This window comes from Penaeus japonicus, unplaced genomic scaffold (assembly GCF_977035675.1).
Source record: "Penaeus japonicus unplaced genomic scaffold, GWHDUDI00000001_assembly GWHDUDI00000033, whole genome shotgun sequence".
Taxonomy (NCBI): Eukaryota; Metazoa; Arthropoda; class Malacostraca; order Decapoda; family Penaeidae; genus Penaeus; species Penaeus japonicus.
The window spans coordinates 21,659,843-21,676,228 of NW_028234435.1; the positions used below are offsets into that span (position 1 = coordinate 21,659,843).

General features: G+C 46.4%; 1 protein-coding gene across 1 annotated transcript in view; it reads right to left on the minus strand.

The window, feature by feature from the left end:
• The window catches only part of LOC122265590 (uncharacterized), a 68,573-nt gene that overhangs the window by 3,044 nt on the left and 49,143 nt on the right, over positions 1-16,386 (minus strand). Inside the window, exons 2-3 of the mRNA XM_086556674.1 lie at positions 4,799-5,930; positions 599-2,924 (exon numbers count right to left, since the gene is read on the minus strand). Of these exons, the coding sequence (XP_086412800.1) occupies positions 599-2,924; positions 4,799-5,930 (3,458 nt within the window). The remainder of the gene's footprint in view (positions 1-598; positions 2,925-4,798; positions 5,931-16,386) is intronic.

The window sequence follows — 16,386 nt, forward strand, 5'->3', positions numbered from 1 at the left end:
CTCCTCCTCCTCCTCCCCCGTTAATTTTCTCTATCCTCGTCATACTACTCCTCCTCCTCATTTTACCTTTATTCCTCGTCTTCCACCTTTCTATACTTTTCCCTCCTCCTCCTTCTCCTCCTCCTCCTCCTCCTCCTCCTTTTTACTCTACGACTACCCTGCTCTTTCCCACAACCCTCTGTCCGTCCAGTTTCAAAGTCCGAGTCGTAACTTCAAGTCCCTCCGAGGTGGTCGTTGTTAGGTCGTCGGCCGGCGGAGAGGGAGAGGTGGGATGGTCGTCATGGATCGTCCCACACACACACACTCTTTGCTGATGTTTTGTTATTCATTTTAACAAAAAGTAATTAAAGGTCACCCATCTGCCTTTCGCGTGCATCAGTCCTCGTTGGTCGTAAACGTTAAAAAAAAACATTAATGGTAAGTCATTTCGTTATACCTTATACATGTATTTGTTTTAATAAATCAATATTGTTGTCAAAAGGAAGATCTTATAACAGTTACAGAATCATCCTCAATGTGATATTTAGATATATAACAAACAAACTGATCTAATACTCTCACTAGTGGAATAGAAGACGTTTTCGTAGCGAAGACCTACCTGCTACTTGATTATCTCCCTCGGCGGGCGCCTCCTGCTCCTGGACATCTACGGGTTCTTCTTCAGCAGGCTCCTCCGCTGCGGCTCCCTTGTTCCGTCTTCCGGGGCGGCGGTTCCTTCGGTTGAAGAGTGACGTGAGGGCTGTGCGGCGATTGTTGGAGGAGGGGGTTCGCTTGGGCTGGGGCGTGGTGGTGGTGCTGGCGGGGGAGGCGCGGTTCTTGTTGAAGCGATTCAGCATGACACGCCTCTTGCCTCCTACTCCTACTCCGGCGCGACGCTTGTCTCCCGATTCGGACACTTCTTCTTCGGCGGCAGCGGCGGGATCCTGCTCAGCCCCTTCCCCTTCTGCGACTTCTTCTGCTGTTGGCTGAACCTCAGTCTGCTGCTGTGCTGGGTCAACGGTCGCTTCCTCAGCCGGAACTTCTGGCTCCTCGGCCGGGGCTTCAGTGCGGGCGCCACCTCGGATCCTGGGGTTTGTTCGGGCCCTGAGAAGAGATGGTCTTGAGGGACGGGTTCGAGAGGGGCGAGCGGGGCGGCCTTGAGGGGCCTGGGGGGCCTGGGGGGCCTCAGGAGCCTCAGGAGCCTCAGCCTGGGTTACAGTTTCTTCAACGGGAGCGTCACCCTCGGCGGGAACTTCCTCTGCCTCTTTCTTTGCTCCTGCTTCAGGCTTCCTTCGGACACCAAAGCGGTGCCTGCTGATGCTGGGGCGCCTCCTAGTGTTGGCTCTGGCAGGGGCTGAGGCAGCAGTAGTAGCAACCACCGCATCCAAAGTATCTGTGCTGCTTTCTACTTCTGCTTCTACATCAGCTACAATAGTCTCCTCTACAGGGGCCTCAACATCTTCAGTTGGTTCTGTGGTGGCTCCAGCAGCTGCAGTGGTTCCACGTCCACGGAATCGGCTGCCAAGCAGACCTGCCCTGGATGGCAATCTGGGCCTGTTACGGGGTGCAGGTCTTTCGGTTGTTCTTTCTGTTACTTCGTTGTCCTTCTTCGTGATTCCACGGTTCCTGAATGAGCTGACTCTGGGCTTGTTGAATCTGTTCCTGAAGCCTCCACTCCTTTCAGTTGTGCTGTCCACAGAGCCCTCAGACGCAACCTCTTCTTCCTCTTCAGGCTTGTCCGTTGACGACTGGGACTTGAAGCGGTTGGTGCTGAAACGGTTGGAGCTGAAGCGATTCCTGTTGCTGCTGAACCGCGAGGCTCCGAATCTCGACCTGCTCTGTGTGGACTCTTCAGGAGCCTCGGTTGTGGTGGTAGTACTGGAGGGCTGGAATCTGCTTCCTCGGACGCGGCTGCTGAAACGTGATCCAGCATTAGTCCTGGAGAATCCACGTGTCCTGCTGGTGGTGGTTGTGGTAGGCTCAGGCGTTGTAGTTGTTGTGGTGGTGGTAGTGGTTGTGGTAGATGTAGTGGTAGGCTCCTCAGTGCTGGGCTCTGGCTCAGGTTCTGGTTCAGGTTCTGCCTGTGGCTCAGTGGGTTCAGTAACAGCCTCAGTCAAGGCAGGGTAGTCAGTGGCGGCCCCAGATTCATAGTCGTAATAGTAGTAATCAAGAGGAATCTCAGTTTCGTAGTCTTCTGACTGTGGGATTTCAGTGGTAACTTCGCCCATGTCTTCGGCGTCGGCAGCGCGAGAGAAGGCATACAGATTAACAAGCGACAGATCTGAAGGAGAGAAAGTGGTCGTGGGAACCTCCTCGGTGGTAATCTCGTCATAAATCGTGTCAGCCACTTCAGCCTCCACTTCAGCAGGGACTTCTGCACCACCAAATACCCTGGCACCTCGGGACGTCTGGAGATCGTGGGGGCTCTGGAGTCCTGTGACTCCAGGCACAAGAGGAACCTGCTTGTGTTCATCAATGCCAACACGTGAAGATTCCTGGAAGAGTGGCTCGCGTTCAGGCACAGTCGGTGTTGTAGTAACGGGCGTGCGGGGAGGGAAACGAGTGTGGGCGGGGAGTTTGTCCTCCTCTACGGTAACTGATTGGACACCGTTGTCGATGCTGTTCACGTCCTGTTCGCGTGACCGGAAGCTTCCTCTGCTTCGGAGAGATGAGGACCTGGAGGAAGAGGAGGCGGAGTCAATGGCTCTTGAGCGGCCAGAAGTCCTAACTGGTTCCTCAATGAAGTTTGCTTCTTGGGAATCTACTACTGGCTGGCGGTTGCTGGTCCTGCTGCTGGTCCTGCTGCTACCTCTGCTGCTACCTCTGCTGCTTTCTCTGATGCTATCTCTAATGCTATCTCTGCTATTATCTCTGCTGCTGTCTCTGCTGTTGTCCCTGCTGCTGTCCCTATTGCTGTCCCTACTGCTGGTCCTGCTGCTGGTCCTGCTGCTGGTCCTGCTGCTGGTCCTGCTGCTGGTCCTGCTGCTGGTCCTGCTGCTGGTCCTGCTGCTGGTCCTGCTGCTGGTCCTGCTGCTGGTCCTGCTGCTGGTCCTGCTGCTGGTCCTGCTGCTGGTCCTGCTGCTGGTCCTGCTGCTGGTCCTGCTGCTGGTCCTGCTGCTGGTCCTGCTGCTGGTCCTGCTGCTGGTCCTGCTGCTGGTCCTGCTGCTGGTCCTGCTGCTGGTCCTGCTGCTGGTCCTGCTGCTGGTCCTGCTGCTGGTCCTGCTGCTGGTCCTGCTGCTGGTCCTGCTGCTGGTCCTGCTGCTGGTCCTGCTGCTGGTCCTGCTGCTGGTCCTGCTGCTGGTCCTGCTGCTGGTCCTGCTGCTGGTCCTGCTGCTGGTCCTGCTGCTGGTCCTGCTGCTGGTCCTGCTGCTGGTCCTGCTGCTGGTCCTGCTGCTGGTCCTGCTGCTGGTCCTGCTGCTGGTCCTGCTGCTGGTCCTGCTGCTGGTCCTGCTGCTGGTCCTGCTGCTGGTCCTGCTGCTGGTCCTGCTGCTGGTCCTGCTGCTGGTCCTGCTGCTGGTCCTGCTGCTGGTCCTGCTGCTGGTCCTGCTGCTGGTCCTGCTGCTGGTCCTGCTGCTGGTCCTGCTGCTGGTCCTGCTGCTGGTCCTGCTGCTGGTCCTGCTGCTGGTCCTGCTGCTGGTCCTGCTGCTGGTCCTGCTGCTGGTCCTGCTGCTGGTCCTGCTGCTGGTCCTGCTGCTGGTCCTGCTGCTGGTCCTGCTGCTGGTCCTGCTGCTGGTCCTGCTGCTGGTCCTGCTGCTGGTCCTGCTGCTGGTCCTGCTGCTGGTCCTGCTGCTGGTCCTGCTGCTGGTCCTGCTGCTGGTCCTGCTGCTGGTCCTGCTGCTGGTCCTGCTGCTGGTCCTGCTGCTGGTCCTGCTGCTGGTCCTGCTGCTGGTCCTGCTGCTGGTCCTGCTGCTGGTCCTGCTGCTGGTCCTGCTGCTGGTCCTGCTGCTGGTCCTGCTGCTGGTCCTGCTGCTGGTCCTGCTGCTGGTCCTGCTGCTGGTCCTGCTGCTGGTCCTGCTGCTGGTCCTGCTGCTGGTCCTGCTGCTGGTCCTGCTGCTGGTCCTGCTGCTGGTCCTGCTGCTGGTCCTGCTGCTGGTCCTGCTGCTGGTCCTGCTGCTGGTCCTGCTGCTGGTCCTGCTGCTGGTCCTGCTGCTGGTCCTGCTGCTGGTCCTGCTGCTGGTCCTGCTGCTGGTCCTGCTGCTGGTCCTGCTGCTGGTCCTGCTGCTGGTCCTGCTGCTGGTCCTGCTGCTGGTCCTGCTGCTGGTCCTGCTGCTGGTCCTGCTGCTGGTCCTGCTGCTGGTCCTGCTGCTGGTCCTGCTGCTGGTCCTGCTGCTGGTCCTGCTGCTGGTCCTGCTGCTGGTCCTGCTGCTGGTCCTGCTGCTGGTCCTGCTGCTGGTCCTGCTGCTGGTCCTGCTGCTGGTCCTGCTGCTGGTCCTGCTGCTGGTCCTGCTGCTGGTCCTGCTGCTGGTCCTGCTGCTGGTCCTGCTGCTGGTCCTGCTGCTGGTCCTGCTGCTGGTCCTGCTGCTGGTCCTGCTGCTGGTCCTGCTGCTGGTCCTGCTGCTGGTCCTGCTGCTGGTCCTGCTGCTGGTCCTGCTGCTGGTCCTGCTGCTGGTCCTGCTGCTGGTCCTGCTGCTGGTCCTGCTGCTGGTCCTGCTGCTGGTCCTGCTGCTGGTCCTGCTGCTGGTCCTGCTGCTGGTCCTGCTGCTGGTCCTGCTGCTGGTCCTGCTGCTGGTCCTGCTGCTGGTCCTGCTGCTGGTCCTGCTGCTGGTCCTGCTGCTGGTCCTGCTGCTGGTCCTGCTGCTGGTCCTGCTGCTGGTCCTGCTGCTGGTCCTGCTGCTGGTTCTGCAGCTGGCTCAGCATCATACAGGAATTCATCCTCTTGAATAGATTTCGCTGCTGCAGCAGGGAAGTCTTCTGTGGGGACCTCAGCCTGGGGAATGTTCGGCAGAAACTGCTCAACGAAGGCATCATGGGTGAGGGTGTGGTTCTCTAGTCCTGCTTCACTCTGCTCGAACTCTGTGTGGTGCTCCACATGCATGCTCTCGCCCTGAACCTCCTTCATGGGCATGCTCGTCACGACTGAAATTAGCGTCTCAACTTCGGGCTCGAAGGCTGTGACGTTCTTGGTAGGTGCGGGTGTGGCAGCTAGGATTTCTTCCAGGGGCAGCTCTGTGGCGGCCACTTCCTCCAGAATTTCCGTTACATAGTCGTAGTCGGGGTAGTCAGTGACGGGCTCAAGGTCGCCAATAACGGGAAGGAGCTCATCGGGTTTCAGCAGGAAAAAGTCGATGTCTTCAGTTCCGTTTTCCTGGGCAGTGTGAATGTCCTGATCTAGATGCTCCTCGGTAATTGCAGGTGCTGGTTCTTGTTCAGATCCCTCCAGAGCGCTGTCCAGACTGACATACAGAATCTCGCCGCCATCAGCGGTAACAATGGAGTCCTGTGCAGAAGGCTGGGAAGCCTGGAAGGCCACGAACTCCTGACCAGGGACGGGCTTGGTGAGAACCTCGGGTTCGGGTCTTGTGTTCTCGTTGTCGGCAAGCGGGGACGTCGCCGAGGCGCTCGACACAACCTCGGATGCGAATTCCTGTCCAGGCTGTGGCTGCACAACGACTACCGGGTCGCTCTGAGGCTCCTCGTCCTGCTTTTCTGCACGCTGCTGCTCCAGCTTGTTCTTGAGCGACGAATTGGGGCGGAGACCGAAGCGAATGCTCGGGCGGCGCACGGGTGGGAGCCTCCTTGTGGGATGGGAGGGGGCCTCGGAGGCTGGGGCGGCGGGGGCGAGAGTCGTGGTCGTGGTCGTCTGTCCTTCGGGGGATTCGGTTGTGGACGTCCTCGAGTTGCGGCGGTTGAGGATGTTGGGCCGGTTGCGGATGCTGAAGAGGAGACGGCGCCTGTCCTCCTGCGGGAAGGCCGAGCAGGCGGCCACCACCACCAGCACCAGCGCACTCCACCTGCGGGAGACACGCCGTTAGTAGAGACAGAATTCTTCCCGTTGCGTTATCAAATTATAATAAGAAATCTTAAATTGCCCGAAACTGATCGGTGAAGTAAATACATTTATGAGCGATATTAAATGTGACTGCTCTATATGGGACCTCATAATTTGGAGTTTCAACTAAAAGGTCACGGAATGTCATGCAGCAATTTCACTGTTCACTTATAATTATCTCAAGATATTACCAGGAAGGAAGTGTCTAGTGGCTTCGCTAATACTGATATATATTGCAATTAGAATCATGAATATACAGTTTATAAAGGTCGTCATATGAAATTGCGCAACCTAAGAATGTTGATTTGTGCATTCATTCATTGATCTAAGAAACTCCCATGTCCTGTACATATATACAGGTATAATACAAACATGCACACAACCCATACACATATACCCCCCCCCCCCATTTATATTAATATATATATATATATATATATATATATATATATATATATATATATATATATATGTGTGTGTGTGTGTGTGTGTGTGTGTGTGTGTCTGTGTCTGTGTCTGTGTTTGTGTCTGTGTCTGTGCCTATGTCTGTGTGTGTGTGTGTGTGTGTGTGTGCGTATGTATGTATGTATATTTATATATATACATATATATATATATATGTATATTTATATATGTATTTATATATATATATTTATATATTTATATATATATATATATATATATATATATATGTTATATATATTTGTATATATATATACACACATACATATATATATATATATATATATATATATATATTATATATATATATATATATATATATATGTATATATATGCATATATATATATATATATATATATATATATATATATATATTATATATATATATATGTGTGTGTGTGTGTGTGTGTGTGTGTGTGTGTGTGTGTGTGTGTGTGTGTATGTATATATATATTATATATATATATATATATATATATATATATATATATAATTATATATTATACATACATACATACATATATATATATATATAAATATATATATATACATGTGTGTATAATATATATATAATATATACATAATGCATATATATATGTAAATATACATATATATACATATATATATATATATATATATATATATATATATATATATATATGTATGTATGTATGTATGTATGTATACACACAAACTTAAAGCAAATCATTTAAATATTTCTCTTCGGAAATCTATAAATGTTATACACACGGCCCCTCGCCCTTCCGAACAGCTGACCATGACATTCTTTTGTTTCACGCCGGCAAGGGAATCAGAGATCTAGATAAAGGTTAATTTATGTTTAATTATGGAGCACATCGAATGTCATCTATAACGACCAGGTACTCCAACGAAGTGTTATATTTTGTACATAATGGCTCGAGTGTTATGCTGGTCACGAATCTCGATGTCAATTTAGATAAATTGAATAAGGTGAGACTTCCCGAAGCGATGAATTATTCCTCACATTAAAAAACACCGTTGATTTAAAATTCATAATAGTGGTACTAAACTACAAACAGTAATTAGATATCAATTAGCGGTTATAAGCATTAAATAGTCAAAGAATAAGAATTAATAATCAGTCCGTCGGTGATACAGTATCTTAGATACATACTTCTCAAAAATAAATAGATGATATCCATTCCTTAGTAATGGATATCAACCAACATCAACCGAATGTCATTAATTAAACCTTATAGGTATAACGGATATTCTTCAAGTGATAGAACCCAATGCCACTGCACTCCACATCCTGCCAATATGGCCGCCAAGGAAAACATCGTCCCATTTCCGTCTGCGGTCCATTTCGAAGGCGGGAAAATGTCATATTGTTGTTTCAAACTCCCGACCGAGAAGCCAGCCTTTACGGATCGCTGGAGAATTAGGTGAGTGTAGAGCAGAGAGGTGGCAAAGGTCAGACATTTATATCAGGGAGTCGAGGTGCAAAAAAGAGGTGTTATCGGGACTCTGGCAACTGCATTCTCGATATCCTGTCGGCGGGACGAATTATCATAGTTTTATCGTATTTGTTATTTACATCCATTTGATGACAGCTATTATCCTCATTAATATTTAATGTTCATCAATATATACGGTACGTATGTTATCAGTTCGTCTTACTCTACGGAATCATTTAACCATTCAATTGATCATGCATAGAATGAGAATTGAAAACTCACATTTCCTACCCAATTTGACCTCTTACACAGGCATGGGCGCGGATATGCTTACTAGCGCCGCCCACAGATGCTCCGCCCGCAGACTATGTCGGGTTCAAACGTGTTTTTTTTTTTTTTTTTTTTTTTGGAGGGGGGGGGAGGTGACCATTGAACTTGTCTGACTTTATTGCGATTTTCTCCTGGGTGAGATTCTTAATCCTTTGTTATGTTTTATATTTCTCTCAATCAAATATTATTTTAAATGGAGCTTCATAAAGCGGGAAGTAATTACAATGTATAAGAAGGAACGTGGAGAGTAGAATTAAGAGATGATAGAATAAGAGAAGGTTGTATAGGGATGTAATAAACAAAAGACTGTCGGAGCATTTGGTGTCAACACTGCCGTTACCGGTTCCGATCCCGAGTCAAATCTCGTACAGAACGAACTGGTTCCTTTCACTTTCTGTGTTGAATCGCCCGATCTCTCTCTCTCTCTCTCTCTCTCTCTCTCTCTCTCTCTCTCTCTCTCTCTCTCTAACTCTGCTATCGCTTTATCTCTCTCCGTCTGAATGTTTATCTGCCTGTCTTTTTGTTTGTATCTGTCAGTCTATTTGGCCTCTCTCTCTCTCTCTCTCTCTCTCTCTCTCTCTCTCTCTCTCTCTCTCTCTCTCTCTCTCTCTCTCTCTCTCTCTCTCTCTCTCTCTCTCACTCTGATATCGCTTTATCTCTCTCCGGCTCTCTCTGAATGTTTATCTGCCTGTCTTTTTGTTTGTATCTGTCAGTCTATTTGGCTTCTCTCTCTCTCTCTCTCTCTCTCTCTCTCTCTCTCTCTCTCTCTCTCTCTCTCTCTCTCTCTCTCTCTCTCTCTCTCTCTCTCTCTCTCTCTCACACACACACACACACACACACACATATGAACCCGAGCTTTGAATGGCGACACCAAATCTTAGACAAGGCATTATGCAACAGCAGCATAAGGGGGGGGGGGATGTGACATGATGGTAAAAGGAGATGAATAGGTAATTATTTACGTGTGATATGAGACTATTTTTCTCTCTCTCTCTCTCTCTCTCTCTCTCTCTCTCTCTCTCTCTGTATACACATATTCGAATGGTCCAGAATTGGAATTTGAACTCTGATTGCGATCTAAAACAGTGGTTTAAATTGATTATGAAACAACGAAATTGCAATGCCATTCATAGCGAAAAGACGTAATGAAGCGCCAAGGCATTTCTCAGAGAATCTATGAGTAGCAATTGCAATAAAGGTTCGCTTTCGTTTCGTTTTTTCTTCTACTTTTTACGTCATTGCAGGTTGCACACCCCATTTAAGCCCCCCCCCCTCCCTGGTTAGATGTCTCTACATGTAATTAACAGATATTGATCTATAGACACGATTTGTGAGACATACATACACGTTCTTAGGTATTTTATTAAACTCTTCCACTCTTCCTTATTCGCAAAAGTCACCGTCTAGACACACGTACTCCAAAGTATTAATCATCTATCATCGAAAATACGTGTCGGTATGCAGGTGTACGTGTGTATGTGCGGGTGTACGTGTGTGTTTGCGGGTGTACGTGTGTGTGTGTGTGTGTGTGTGTGTGTGTGTGTGTGTGTGTGTGTGTGTGTGTGTGTGTGCGTATGTATATAACTGTGCGTGCGTGTGCGTAAACGGTATTGGCGTTTTCCTGCATTCCGACATTTTTCGGCACCACACCCTATCCTTGGGAAATAACTGCAGGGAAAAACGGGAAAAAAGGGGTGGAAAAACGAGAGAAAACGAGCATAGTGAGGGATGGTTTGAATGGCCGCTCGCTGATTTTAAATAAGGAGAGAGTCGTTGGTGTTTCGTTCCCATACTTGTTGTGAATGGTCGTTGTTGTTAGTGTTATACTGCCTTGTTGCACGAGTGTTGTTATTAATGTTATTGTTGTTGCGGAGAGGGGAGTGGGAGTGAGAAGGGAGAAGGAGGGAATAGGGGGAGAGGGAGAAAGGAGGAGATAGGAGAGGGAGAAGGGAGGAGAGATTCAAGAGAGGAGAGGGAGATACGGAAGAGAGAGGTGAGAGAGGGGAAAGGAGAAGGGAGAGGGGGAGGAGGCGGAAGAGGGAAAGAGAATGGAGAATGGGGGGAGGGGGGTGATGTCGAACCAGGGTAGTTAACCAGGCGTGTCTCAGTGACCTTTCTGTGCCTGTGACCTTGTCAAGTAGCCTGAAGGACTGCTTTTTTTTTTTTTTTTTTTTTTTTTTTTTACCCCACCCCCTCCATATTGAGGTTTTGAAACCTTTATTTTCATCCTACACTCAACCTGTCTTGTCTGTGCCTCATTTAAAACTTAATTGCTTAATAAAGCTTTCTATTAATTCTTTATCATCTTACGTGTTTATTAATATGTTTAATAGCCAGCTGTCTCGGCGATAAAGTGTCTTATGGTTGTCTGTTATCGTTAAGTACTTTCGTTAATTACAATATTTTCTCCAAGGCATGAGAAACTAGACGAAAAAATGTATTTTAATAATGAATTCATCAGATGCTTTTAATTTTTTTTTCTCTTTGTTATAATTACGCGACCTTTACGATGAAGAAAGGAAGTCAGTCCGTTTCCCTTTCTATGGCTTTGGTGACCTTCGCACGTCTCGAACACGTAATTAGAAAGGCCAAGGCCCAACTCCCGTCGAATACAAAAAAAACATATAGGCTATATAAAGCAACAAACTCCTTTTGAAGATGAATAAAAAGATGTATATATATAAGTATATATTATACAAGAGCCGCTCCCATTTCCCGATATGGAGTCGATAGCCATTGTCATTCTACATAAGTTCGGACGCAGCCATTATGGCCTCCGACCGCGAAATTGTCTTCAATTTAAAACTCACTTTATCATTCTCTTAAGAAATATATATTTGTTTTGCCATTCCCATAAGGTGAAAACTTAACCGATTCATCAACTTTAGACAGCACTCCCATTGGCGTTGCGAATGTGGAGTTAATGTATGCGTGTGACTAATATGCATTATCAGAGGGCGATTTTTACTTTTTGAGAAGTTCGTGTGAATCGAGAGAGAGAAAGATAGAAATGAGAGAGAGGGAGAGAGAGAGAAAGAGAGAGAGAGAGAGAGAGAGAGAGAGAGAGAGAGAGATAGAAATGAGAGAGAGAGAGAGAGAGAGAGAGAGAGAGAGAGAGAGAGAGAGAGAGAGAGAGAGGGAGGGGGGGGCAATCAGGTAGCTAGACAGATAGAGAGACAAACAGGCAGGCAGGCAGACACACAGACAGACAGACAGACAGAATGGAGGACAGACAGATTGATACACAGACGGATTTACTGACAGATTGGCAGGCAGGCAGAAATACGCAGTCAAAGGCAGATGGACAGCCAGGACCAAAAATAACTAACGTGCAACTTTCTCTGTTAAGAACACCTGTTAATCAAATAAGTTAACACGATATGAAAGTATTCACTCTCCGCGTAAGTCATTCCCAGTTCGTACTTACACACTTTATGGCTGTGAAAGGAAGGGATGGGGAAGAAGGAAGAAGAGGTGGAGGAGGAGAAGGAAGAGATGGAGGAGGGAGGAAGGGGGAGAGGAGAAGAGAGAGATGGAGAAGGGGGAAATAGGAGAAGAAAGAAAAAGAAGGAAGAGGAGAAGAAGAAGAAGAAGTTGGAGGAGGAGAAAAAGACGATGGTGATGGTAAAGCTAAGAATGAAAGAGAAGAAGAAAGAAGAAATTTAGAAGGTATAACTTTTACTTTCAGAAGCAGCAGGTGCAAGAGTAGAAGGCGGGGGGAGAAGGGGGGGGGGGGTGAAATCACGCAAATTACCTTGTTATATATCTATAATAAGACAAAAGTTTTTATAGATATAGGTAATTTGATTTTTTTTTTCTTTTTGTCATCATGACTATTCATGAGAAAAGCGAGATTTAGAAGAAAGTTATGATGATAACGATACTCCAAATAATAATAATAATAATGATAATAATAATAATAATAATAATAACAATGGTAATGATGATAATAGTAATAGTAATAACAATGATGATAATGATAATGATAATATTGCTAATGCTAATGTTAATCATAATAATATTTACAATAAAGACAATACTAACACAAGTAATAAGCACAATGACAAACTTAACACAAACTAGAGAACAGAAAAAAAAACAGTGACTTTATGCAAGCAGTTTATTGTGTCAAATTTGCAACAACAAAAAAAAATCAGAGCATCGTTGCCAAAAGTCACTTGCTGCGATATCTGTGTCAGGAATTTTGTGTTGAGAAGATGAGTCGAAATTTTAAAGTGATTAGTATTTGATTAATCTAATTCATTTGTTTGTTTTATGGACGGATCTAGTAAATTTCTAAAGCTATATGACGTAAATAACTGGCTTTATCATTATCTAAACTTATAGAAGCTTATGATGAGGATAATTATGAATGTGATAATGATAACTACATAAAATATCTACCACAAATAACTACCACGTTAATGACTTACAAGTAATAACAATGGTGTTAATTATGATAACAACAACAATTAATACCGACATGACATCACACCCAACAAGATGATGCAAGTCCATGATGTACGATAATCTATTTAAAAAGATGTCCGTCACGATACAACGAAAGCTGACGTAGCTGTATTGTTAGGGAAAGGGGGGGGGGAGATGAAAGACGACGGATAAGGAAGCAAGGAAGAATGGACACGAAAGAGAGAGAGATAGAGGAGGGGAGGAGAGAGAGAGGAAGGGAGAAAGAGAGAGAGAGAGAAGTGGAGAGAGAGAGAGAGAGAGGAAGGGAAGAGAAAGAGAGAGGAGTGGAGAAGTGGAGGAGAGAGAGAGGAAGGGAGGAGAGAGAGAGAGGAAGGGAAGAGAGAGAGAGAGAGGAGTGGAGAAGTGGAGGAGAGAGAGAGAGGAAGGGAGGAGAGAGAAGGGGAGGGGGGTAAGTAGAGGTGGATAGAGAGAGAGAGAGAGGGCGGGGGGGGGGGGCGTTTATCAAGGCTGCCAGTTAGGCGTGCAATATGGAATTGGGGATTAGGGAGAAAGAGGACCAAGAGCAGAAAAGTGAAGGGATGTCTAATAGAGTACATGATTATGTGGAGGGAGAGAGAGAGATGAAAGAAGAGAGAGAAGGAAAGAAAAAGAGAGAGATGAGGGGAGGAGAGAGATAAAAAGAAAGAGAGAGAGAGAGACTTTGACTGACAAGTTTATTGAGAGAGAGAGGGAGAGAGAAAGACAGAGAGAGAGGGAGAGAGAGAGAGAGAGAGAGAGAGAGAGAGAGAGAAATAGCCTCATATCACACGTAATTAATTACCTATTCATCTCCTTTTACCAGCATGTCACATCCTCCCCCCCCCTCCCCCCTTCGGCTGCTGTTGCATAATGCCAAGACACAAAGCCTTGTCTAAGATTTGGTGTCGCCATTCAAAGCTCGGGTTCATATATGACGTCATCCGTGAACTTATGTGTTTAACCGACCGGACAGAAGCCAGAAATCGGTCAAATATTTTCTCTTTTTTTTCATCTTACGTCAGATTTGAATGCGTTTTTTTTATGAATGATAAAGCGTGAATGGACTTCGGATACAATAGATCCATAAAACTATATTCATCATTTTTTTTCTTTTATATCTATATTGTCTTTTGTACTCTCCTTTGATGTTCATTAGTATTACATTTCTCTCCGACACACTTAACGTACTTCAGAAGGATCCGATCAGTGTTGCCAGACAGGGGGAGTAACCTAAACCAGGGTCGAAGCGAGTTTTAGTTGGCAAGACTGGACCAGCGGCGAGAGGGAACAGGTTTGGCGAAGATACTTTTACATCATTCCGTTTTGTAGTAGGTAATTAATACTATGCATAATTACCGCAAGATGATGTTGATTATGGCTTCCGTGGGTGATTGGAAGTAGTTATAGTGACCGTTATTCTTGATTTTGAATATTTTGATTTTTTTTTCTTTTTTTTCTTTCAATCTAATTCAAATCTTTCACGCCTATTGTCAGCTTGTCTAAAATGATAATCAAATAGATATATGATATAAACAAACTACCTATCAAACCTGATATATTAATAAGACCTAAAACTAATACCAAGAATAGGAAGACAAAAGTTAATCGGTGTCCCACTTGCCCTTGTTGGTCGCTTACACATCGTCACCGACACAAACCTGAAAGAGAAACAAAAGACAATCAATATGCGTGATAATTACAGATCGAGCGACAATCAATGATGAGCTTTGGATAGCTATAGTTCATTATTAACAAATATTAATTGTATGAACTTTGTTTTGATGAAAGAAATGCCAGCAATAATTGTGGTAATGATGATGACCATGATAATATTTATGACAGATGGTAATGATTATTATTTAAATAATGGTTATGTCAATGGTAATGGTTGCAATTATAATGCAGATCAAAATAACAACAATGATAATAATACATACGCAAAACCAGAAAGATGGATAGATAAAAAAAAGGACAAAATCTAAAAACAAGACCGAAAATGAGAATGATGATGATAAAACACCGAGATTTATAGACAATTCCCCTCGCTCCAAAATGGCCTTTTACTGTAAGTCACTCTATAAAAGCCATTTCACTCTTGCTTGAATCTGAACTGACCTTCGCGGTTGGAAACTGAGGGAGGGGGGAGGGGGGGTGCGGTGTTAGGGAGAGAGGGAGGGAGGAAGGGGAGAGAGGGGGAGAAATTTGGGGGGAAGGGGGCGGGGGTAGGAGAGAGGAGTTAGAGAAGGAGGGAGGGAGGAAGGAGGGAGAGATTTGTGAGGGAAGTAAGGGAGAGAGAGAGAGTGAAGGGTAAACTCTGTAGGCGTTATGGAGAGTGTGGGGGGTGTTGAAGGGGGGGTGGGGGAGATAAACGGGTGTGGTCAAAGGGAACTAAGAGAGCGTGAGTGTGGAGGCGGAGGGGGGATGTGGGCAAGGGGGGGGGGGTGTAAGAGGAGGGGGTAGGTTTTAAATGTTGCATGTGGTGAGACTCAGGGCCAAAGAGAGGGGTGGGGGGGGGGTCACTCTTGAAGCCAAATGAGCGTGGATACACATGCAAATAAATAGAAAGAGGGAGAGAGAAAGAGAGGAAGAGCGAGAAAGAGAGATAGCGAAAACGAGAAAGAGAGAGAGAGAGAGAGAGCGAAAACGAGAAAGAGAAAGAGAGAGAGCGAAAACGAGAGAGAGAGGGAGCGAAAACGAGAAAGAGAGAGAGCGAAAACGAGAGAGAGAGAGAGAGAGAGAGAGAGAGAGAGAGAGAGAGAGAGAGAGAGAGAGAGAGAGAGAGAGAGAGAGAGAGAGAGAGAGAGAGAGAGAGAGAGAGAGAGAGAGAGCGAAAATGAGAAAGAGAGGGAGAGCGCGAAAACGAGAGAGAGAGCGAATTCTACATGCCCCACATAAAACAAATGAAGAACGGCGCGGACGCAGAGACAAGTGACGACCGAAATGCGAAGGCGTCACGTCCGGCTCGAGGGAAAAGTAAGTAGCCATTAAGATTGAAAGATCTTAGGGCAGAGGCAGGTTCACCTTGAGACGATGTCAACTAGTGGATTTTGGAATGAGCTGTGTGGTGTTGTAGGCCTTTTTTATCGTTATTATTCTTTCTTTCTTTCTTCCATTATTAGCATTTCTGTTTTAGTTGAACCTAGTCTTTTTCTGGTCGTTTTTTTCGATTTTGACTCCATTTTCAAGTATTTTTTCCCCACTTCATCTCACGCCTCTTCACAATCCTTGTTTCCTCATTTTCATCATTATTTTCCACTCCCCCTTTTCTCGATGACCTCACAATGACCCCCGATCCCCCCTCCCCCCTCCCCTACTCTTCTAGTTGTCCTTGACACCCGGGGAGAAGAAGAAGGGGGAGGGAAGGGGGAAGGGGAGGAGGGGGGTCCTCGACTAGGAAGAATATAACGGTTTGGATTTTGGGTTTGTTTGTTTGTTTCGTTTTGCTTTTTTTGTTTTTGTTTATTGGTTATGTTTTGGATGTGTGTATATATATATTTTTAATTACATATCCTGTCTCAACTTTTTACTTCTTCATTTTATTATTTCATGCCTTTTTCTTCATCTATTCTCTCTCTTCTCTCTCTCTCTCTCTCTCTCTCTCTCTCTCTCTCTCTCTCTCTCTCTCTCTCTCTCTCTCTCTCTCTCTCTCTCTCTCTCTCTCTCACTCACTCTCTCTCTCTCTCATTACACAAAGGAAAACGAGCCAAGACTTGTAGGACAAAAGGGCAAGTAAAGTG